The 9,366-nt window shown below is 41.1% G+C and overlaps 1 protein-coding gene across 1 annotated transcript; it reads left to right on the top strand.

Moving 5' to 3' along the window:
• The first annotated feature begins 494 nt into the window (after nt 1–494).
• Nucleotides 495–8,849, top strand: KLHL31 (kelch like family member 31). The gene is made up of 3 exons (XM_032104643.1): nt 495–651; nt 2,901–4,104; nt 5,889–8,849. Exons 2-3 carry the CDS (start codon nt 2,933–2,935, stop codon nt 6,619–6,621), a joined length of 1,905 nt encoding a protein of 634 aa, XP_031960534.1. The 5' UTR covers nt 495–651; nt 2,901–2,932; the 3' UTR covers nt 6,622–8,849.
• Nucleotides 8,850–9,366: the final 517 nt, after the last annotated feature.

Genomic DNA, 9,366 nt, shown 5'->3' with positions numbered 1-9,366 from the left:
TGCTAGACAAAGTTGTTTAAAGTTCCATCCTTGAACACTGTTAAACATCCGTGAACTGTTGTTGAAGTTCCTGGCCTTGAACACTTCCAGAGATGGGGCATCCAGAGCTTCTCTATGCATCCTGTTCCAGTGCTTCACACCCTCATCATAAAAACTGTCTTCCTTATGTCCAGTCTAAACCTGTGCCCCTCCCTAGCCTCATGGCTTTCTCCCAGGCTCCCAGCTGGGCGCTGGGGAACCCCTTGGTTCACCATACACCCTACACCTGGGACAATTATTACCTGCTGTAATTATCTTCACCTTACCCTCTCTTTCCTCCCCTGTACCTGCGCATTTGCAGGATCCAGCCTTGTCCTCCTGATTTCCAGTGGCCAGGCAGCCCAGGGAAGCTGAGCTCCCGTGGCTGGGCAGAGGCAGGGAGCAAGGCATGGAGAGGAGGGGTCATTTTAAAGAGCACCAGAGCACAGGCTCCGGTCTCTTGCTCACTGTGACGGCAAAGTGCCTCACTGAAAACCAGTGAGCTGACACTTACCAAGTGGTCTCTGATCTTTCTCACTCTTTTTCCCCACACTTCCTCTTTTTTTGTGTTCGCATTTTCCAAGGAAGAGGCATTTTGACGGACAGCTCTGGGACTGTATCTTTCTGAGGAGGGTAAGAGGTTTTTAACTCCTCACTTTGATAGTTTTTAGAAGGTGGCATTTTAAAGTGGGGGGGAGGCTGGTTGGTTGAATGCATTGTTTGGGGACCCCAAGTGTCCTTTGGCATGACTAGTACTTAAGCTAAAATAAATTAGGTGAAAGCAAACAATTATTGAAGACCAAATCACCCAGGATTTTCAAAGTTCAGTAACTTGGTTTTATTATAGGATTGTTTGATTTGTTTCACTGGGTTTACATGTCCCATCACTTACAGTGCTTGTACATTAAGCTAGCTTGTGAAATTTCTGCTGATGAAAAGGTGTTTCTCAGGAAAAAGCTTTGGATAGTGAGAATTTTTGAACAGAGAGCTTAAAGTGTCACATTTAAATGAGCTCTGCAATGAGGCAATAAACATTAAGTGCTACATATATTAGAAATTTTAAGTTACAATCTCTAAAAATACTTAGAACAACAGATACGGCTGCCAAAGAATATGCACTCGCCAACTTTAAAATTGTGACTATTCATATGCAAAGCTACATGTGTATAACAGACAGAGATATCCAAAAGTTTTGTTTCACTTTTTTCCCACGCCAACAAATATATGCAACACTTGCAACATCATAGGTTTTTTGCAACAAAAGTTGCGTTAAACAGCCAAGTATACTAAAACACCAGCTCTGCCTTCAAGTGAACCTGTCTTAAAATGGCAAGCTGCTGGGAGGTTGCTATTCTGGGAGGTGACTCTGATAGGTCTCAACAGATGCAGCTCCTGGAATGCAGCCGGAGCTGGGGAGCCGGGCAGCAGCTGACCCCTGCGCTGGCACACTGGCGTATCAGGGATCACAGCTCACGTCAGCACAGGCTGACACTGACACTTGGGGCACACATGGCCTCTCCCTCGCCTGCTCTGCACATGGTCATCACCCAGCAGCAGCAGCAAATACTGCTGGTGCTCACAGGCACCAACCATTCCTTTCTATAATTATATTACCATTTATTACATGCTGTGTGCTTAAGGAATAAATGATGTGCTGAGATTCTAGATTGAAATATTACTGAAGTCTTTTTATTAAGTTATCTACAATAAACCAGTCATTTGATTTATCATTAATTAGCATTTTTTCATGTTCAGGTTTTTATGACTGCAAGGATCACAAAGAAAATTAGCATGTGTAAATTGTTTTAAAATATATACTGAATGCTGATCTTCACAATTCTGTTTAAATTGTGTTATTGAAGATCAGTGCTTTCCTTCAAGTATATTTGCACATACATATTTTTGTTTTAAGTAACTCCCTTGTTACTAGGAGTTGTTACTCACATTGCATTTGACAAAATTTGGCTCTTCATTTCATTGAGAGCTTGCCTAGAGCTGTTACATATAATTTAAATATGTGTTCTAACGTAACTGTATGGGACTGATTCTTACCTTCACATATGCAGAACTTGTTTAAAATAGCACATCCTGATAGTTTGCATGACATTTTGTCAAATAGAAGTTAGACCTCTTCTCCCTAAATCTCCACAAAATCCTAAAAGTAAGATTATAGATTTCAAATTACTGATACTGAAAAGCAATCAAAGTATGCTATGAGCAGAAAATATTTGCACATCTGACATGGGAAATAGAACACTATCAGTCTATAAAATCAAAAGTTACAAAAACCTGGAAGCAGTTTGGAGTAGAACCTAAATCTAAAATCAATATGACATCATATTAAAATCCTCTTTCTCTTTATGTCTCATCTCACTTTTGTTTCTTTAAGAATTTTTCCCAGTCTTAGTATTTCCTGGTCAAGTTCTGAACTCACCTGTAAGTCTGTACCCTTACAGACAGGTTAGGGCCCATATTTTTTCCTATATTGGAAAGTTGAGGGCCCATATTTTTCCTATATTTCAGGCTAATGAATTCAGGTCTAGAACCTGTCTGTTTTAAACAAATATATACAAAATTTTACACTCTGGCAAACCCATTTAGAGAATTTAACTTTCTGAATGTGGTGATAATAGGTGAATGTTAATTTATGACCTTGTTATTTAAAACAAAAAGGAATTACTGAATTACTTGTGGGTATATTCTTCACAATTGGAGTATTGATTGTTATTAATAAGCAGCCATGCTACAACCTAGAATTTAGGAAGACAGATTATCCTGTGTGTTTGATTTTGTGGCATTATATGTATTGACAAAAGTTAGATTTGTTGCATCATCACATAGCTATTAAATTTCACAACTGTGGTGTTTAATTTTATTTTTAGCAAGTGCTTGGCTGTAATATTTCATTGCAGTCATGGCCCCTAAGAAGAAGAATGTGAAAAAGAACAAAGCAGATATCAATGAAACAACTATCATTGTGGAAGATGGCCCCCTCAGTAAACTAAATGGCTTGAATGGACTCTTGGAAGGAGGAAATGGTTTCAGCTGCATCTCATCTGAGGTTTCTGACCCATCATACTGCCCAAACCTCTTGGAAGGTCTAAGCAAAATGAGACAAGAAAATTTCCTTTGTGACTTGACCATCAGTACCAAAACCAAATCCTTCAGTGTTCATAAGGTAGTGATGGCTTCAAGCAGTGAATACTTTCACAACATCTTAAAGAAAGATCCATCTACTCAAAGGGTGGACCTCAATGATGTGTCCCCATTGGGTCTAGCTACTGTTATTACCTATGCTTACACTGGAAAACTTACTCTCTCACTTTATACAATAGGTAGTATCATTTCCACAGCAATTTATCTACAGATTCACACCCTTACAAAGATGTGCTGTGATTTTCTAGTCCAAGAAATCAGTGTTGAGAACTGTATGTACATTGCCAATATTGCAGAAACATATGGACTAAAAACAACCAAGGAAGCAGCACACAAATTTATTAAAGACAACTTCATTGAATTTTCAGAAACTGATCAGTTCCTAAAACTTACTTTTGATCAGATTAATGAACTTCTTGCAGATGATGACTTGCAGTTGCCTTCTGAAATTGTTGCATTCCAGATTGCAATAAAATGGCTGGAATTTGACCAAAAAAGAGTAAAGTTTGCTGCCAATCTCTTAAGTAACATCCGTTTTGGTACCATCTCAGCTCAAGACCTCGTCAATTACGTTCAGACTGTGCCAAGAATGATGCAAGATGCAGACTGCCATAAGCTCCTAGTGGATGCCATGAACTATCACTTGCTTCCCTATCACCAGAATACACTTCAGTCCAGAAGAACAAGGATCCGTGGAGGTTTCAGAGTCTTAGTTACTGTTGGGGGACGCCCTGCTTTAACAGAAAAGTCTCTTAGCAGAGACATCTTATACAGAGATCCTGAAAATGGATGGAAGAAGCTAAGTGAAATGCCTGCTAAAAGTTTTAATCAGTGTGTCACAGTGATGGATGGATTTCTCTATGTGGCTGGTGGGGAAGACCAGAATGATGCCAGGAACCAAGCCAAGCATGCAGTCAGCAATTTCTGCAGGTAACTGGCTCTTTCTTTAAAAAGGTTAGAGGTATGTATTCCACAGAAGGCAGGTAGATAGACTAAGCTGGTTTGTGATGCAACATGGACCACTTGGATAAAGAGAAAGGGGACAATGTGGGGGAGGTACAGATGCTATTCTATATTACACTTTGAATGAGCAGAAATATGCAACTGGAGTTCTCCAAAAAACTTCACCATGGTTACATATGCACACTGAGAAGTGAGGAAAAACTGAGAAAACTTATTCCAAGTGGAGGAAATAGATAGGAACATAAATAGGAAGTCATGGGATGTTCTAAGGAGACTTCTCAAATTTTTGAAAGCTTTTGATGCCGCACAGAAAGTTCAGAAAAACACCTTTTAGGTATTATAGACTTCACTTTCTATGCACCATTCATCATATTTTCAACAGCTTTTATATTGCATTTCATATCCTTTATTTTTTAATTATTATTATCTAGAGTTTAGAAACAATGGTACCATTGCTTGAAGACTGTCTTTTACAGTGTACCCCGAATAATACCTCGCTTCTGAAATACTGCAGTTCCTATCTATAGTCATCCGAGACTGCACTGGTGATAGCATGGCCAGAAGAGTGCATACACTAACATGCAATGCCACATGGGTGGTACTAGTTTTTAAATAGTTCAGCCTGAAAGCTGGCAGTGCACAGTAGCTTGAAGCAAGGGCTGGGGGTGAGAAAACTTTTGTCTACTAAGACTACGGACGTGCAATGGCATTACACAGCCACAGTTCTACCAGTGCTTCCTTTTCTGCTCCCAGAAGGAACAGTCAGCTTCTCCTGAGGACCTCAACCAGTACATGAAGTTCATGAATGAAGAACATTCTCTAGATCAATTTTATTGTGTAAACTACTTCGTCAGAAAAATATCTCACATAAAAGAGGTTATGCTCTCTTGACCTTCTGCCTTTAAGCTATGCCTCACATTGTCACAAGGAGCTGTGTGCTCATTGCACACCTTGGTAGCAGGGAGGAGGTGGGGGAATCCTCGTTGTGCCCTTAACTGTGAGCATGTCAAGTCACATCAGTATGTCTGTGGACTTGCAGATGACAATGCTGAATGACATATAGCAATTAGTATTTACATTCCCATAGTCTTTTTCTCATGTGATTCTCTGGTCCCCTTAGCATCCAACAGAAGTGTGTGCATCTACTAATGTACCTCACTCAGCATCTTCAGGAGTCATAATTTGACATTTCCTATTTCAGAGTTGCTCATTTAAATGTCAAGGACAATGAATGTTATTTCAGATAGGAATGGTGTTAGAAAGCACAGATGCTCTTTCTACATAAAACTTACTCCATGTGAGTGGCAGGGAAAGCATATTCACCATTTAGAAAGCACTAAGAGGATGCAAGTATAAATCACCACCTAAAGTTTTTAAAAACTCTATGAGTAAATTTAGACATCTTTGCTGTGGGTGTAAATTGCAAAGAAACTTCTAAAATTTCTACTGTATCTTGAAAGTATCTCTTCCTAGTACTCTAATGAGATTATTGTACAAAATCAAATTACAGAAGAATCAGATTTACTTCATTAAAATAATACCGGGTTTGAATGATACAAACATGTTTTTTCTCCAATCAAAACCTAAATTTACTGGAAATTTAATCAGGAATACCAGTTTCATTATGCTGACTTTTAATAGGCTGAATAACTAACTAAAGTTTTAGCAACTTTGCTCTTGCAGCCATGGCAGAGGAGTCCTGTATAATTTAGCAGAACAATATATAAGACCTTCTTTTTTTAACCTTTCAGATATGACCCTCGTTTCAACAGCTGGATTCACTTGGCAAACATGAATCAGCGACGCACCCACTTCAGCCTGAATGTGTTCAATGGCCTCCTCTTCGCAGTGGGTGGCCGCAACTCCGAGGGCTGCCTCTCCTCTGTCGAGTGCTACGTGCCTGCAACTAACCAGTGGCAGATGAAGGCCCCGCTGGAGGTGCCCCGGTGCTGCCACGCCAGCGCAGTGGTGGATGGCCAGATCCTGGTCACAGGAGGTTACATCAATAACGCTTACTCTCGCTCGGTGTGCATGTATGACCCCAGCAAAGATAGCTGGCAGGATAAGGCCAGCCTCAGCACCCCAAGGGGCTGGCACTGCGCAGTGTCCCTCCTGGAGAGGGTCTACGTCATGGGTGGGTCTCAGCTGGGGGGACGAGCTGAAAGGGTCGATGTTCTCCCTGTGGAGTGTTACAGCCCATACATGGGGCAATGGAATTACGTGGCGCCACTTCAAACCGGAGTTAGCACGGCTGGCGCCTCCACCCTTAATGGGAAAATTTACTTAGTGGGTGGCTGGAATGAAATAGAGAAAAAGTACAAGAAATGCATTCAGTGCTATAACCCAGATCTCAATGAATGGACAGAGGAAGATGAGCTGCCTGAGGCCACTGTGGGCGTATCCTGCTGTACTATATCTATGCCCAACACTAAGACAAGGGAGTCCAGGGCCAGCTCAGTCTCTTCTGTCCCAGTCAGTATCTAGACAGGTCTAACCAGCAATAAGTAAAACTGTTTACCAGCACAGCAGTATAATTAACCCTTTAAGTAGAATTTTTGTGCTTATGTGGAAAAAAAAAATCATTGGCTTTGCAAATGTTTTAACAGTACAAACTGGCCAGTTTTCATGAACTTTAGTACAGGTGGCATGAAAGAGCACATTAGGGATAAGATCAGTTTTCTTAGCAGGAACAGAGAGTTAACCCATAATCACAGCATTTCATTCTCTTCCTGACTTTGCCGCTTTTTCCTGACCATCTGTGGCAAATCATTTCATTTCTTTATGCCTTGGTTTCCTTACCTGTAAAATTGAGATAAACTTGCTTCAGAAGATTGTTATGAGGCTTTTTAATACTAAGTTTTAAACACTTTCAGAACCCCATATGAAAGTCAAATATGACTAGTAATAAATCTCAATATAGATCAGAAATGTTCCATGTCATCATAAAATTGATCAGTTTTGTTCTTTTCTAAGCATTTTCTATTTTCACAAACAGAAGGGGGAAAAAAAAAGGCAGACCAAAAATATTGCATATAGCATGTGCATACTTTCCTTTTGGGGCAGGGGTATTCACAAAAAATCTCAAAGCATTTTCTCCTTCAGAAGGTAGAAAAAGATCTTCATCTTCTGCCTGAAATATCACAGGGGGTCCGATGCTGGTCAGCACCAGTATGCCACGACCTTCCTAGAGAGAGAATCCTGCAAAGAACAACTCTTCCAGGGGCAGTGGCAGGCTTCCCTGGGCAGCAGGGGATTTCAGCAAGTGTAGCAACTTCTCTGCTGCAAGTGATTCCAGCTCTTGGGAAAATCACCCAAGACAAACTCGGGGACAGAGAGACAGGAGCCCTGTTTGGGAGTTCCACAGAGGAAGCCTTTATTGTCCAGCAGCCCCTGTACAAGGAAGGCCAGCAACACCCTGCTCAGGGCAGAAACAGGGGTCTTTTTATGGGAAAGGCAGGGGGTGGGGTAGAAACCAATTAGCCAACTGGGTACAGACTATTACCGTATAGAAACAAGGCATGCTGGGGGTGGTTCACTTTGTCACCATGACCCAGAGGAAGGTTGCTTATCTCTGGGGACAGTCTTTTTGGGCTCTGGCCTCTCTCCTCCAAGGGAGTGCCGAGGGCTCACAGCCCTCCACAATGAAACCTGTTAATTCCTATATCAAATGCTGCGACATGGCTTTCAAGATCTGAATCCACAAAATACTTTAGCTCCTGTAAGCACTATGGGCCAGCCCCAAGGGCTACCTTGGGTGCTGGATGGCTCTCCTGACCTCCATGTACACCAAGGAGCATCACCTCATCCTCCTCCTCATGCCAGGGAGACACCCCTCTCACGCCAGGTGGAAAATCCTGGAAGCTGAGTTCATGCCAGGAGACACCAAGGACTAATGGCATCTGAACCTGGGGAAGATGCACAGAGCAAACTCCCTTGCCTTACTCCAGCAAGTAACCAGTGGAGTGAGGAACACAGATGGAATAAAGACTTCAGGATCTGCCCTTTAGAATTTGTGTGGAAAACAAGGAATCATGGGAAAACTCCCTTAGTAGAAACAAAGAGGTAACACCTTTCTTCCCAGGTGTAGGCACAACACCACCCAAAGTAACCTTCTCCTGGGCATACCATTATGCATCTTCTGAAGCCTTCATTACAGCCCTTTTTATGGAGATTTCATTCACATTATTCCAAAGGCTAGACTAATGCTCTTTTTGTCGAAGTTTTCCCAGTGAATAGAGTGGAGTCTTCACCCAACTTAGTTTACCTTCCAAGAACTTTTCTTCCTGATTTCAGCATGAAGTGGGGGAATTAAGCATGAAACCTAATCCTATTCCCATAGCCAAAGGGATATGCAGCCCATCATGTCCCCTGAGGATTTGATAACAAAGGACTGCTTTCAGCACAAAATGTCTACATCCTTCTTTTGGGAAGAAAGGAGGGAATACAAGGAATTTAAATGATGTAATATAACCAAAAGGGCAGAAGCTCACTCAACCAATTCATAGAGGCTTCACATTCAATTTCCTCAGACTATCATTGACTATCATTGACACCTCCAGGCTTCAGTGCTAATGAGAAGCCATGCTCTTAGCAATGTTTATGAGGCAGACAAATTTTTATCTCATTTGCAGAAAGGGAACACTATAAAATTGTCTGTCAGTGCAGATGTTGTTGAGGCAAGCATTTTCAAGACCCAAGCTGTCTGTAGCTTTGTTAAAGCTGTATATTGAGGATCAGGATGAGCGTGACATGGTATTAGAGATGAAGTAATTCACTCTGTTGGTTGGGATTAAACTCCACGGTACTCAGTCCTGTTTTCCAGTTCTAACTTAGGGCTCATGTTTGTATCCTGACTGCACAATTTTAAATTTCAAATTGTGTTTTTGAGTGCTGCGTGTTATTAGAATATACTGTCTTGCAATGACTTGTGGTCAGAGTAGCACTGTCATATATATTTTGATTCATTTAATTGGCATATAGTTGTCCTCTACCCCATATAATTCAAATTAATAACAAATGTGGAACAGAGTAACAGAGTAAGATTACTTTAAGTATGAAAATTCTGTTCTTGCCCATTCCAGTCACCAAAAGCTTTTCCTGAAGGAGAGAAAAATTTCTCTTTCCCCAAGTCATGACCATGTGTTCCACATGAATGCATTTCGGAAGCTCTTTAGAAATAACCATCTGTTCCAATATTTTTTTGTAAATTTTTTTAAATCCATCCAGTCC

The sequence above is a fragment of the Corvus moneduloides genome, chromosome 3, assembly GCF_009650955.1.
Source record: "Corvus moneduloides isolate bCorMon1 chromosome 3, bCorMon1.pri, whole genome shotgun sequence".
NCBI lineage: Eukaryota > Metazoa > Chordata > Aves > Passeriformes > Corvidae > Corvus > Corvus moneduloides.
This window is presented reverse-complemented; position numbering and strand designations above follow the sequence as displayed.

Coding starts and splice junctions, on each gene's coding strand:
- KLHL31 (XM_032104643.1), top strand. CDS start 2,933: ATGGCCCCTAAGAAGAAGAATGTGAAAAAGAACAAAGCAGATATCAAT. Junction 4,105..5,888: donor GCAGTCAGCAATTTCTGCAG/GTAACTGGCTCT, acceptor TTAACCTTTCAG/ATATGACCCTCGTTTCAACA.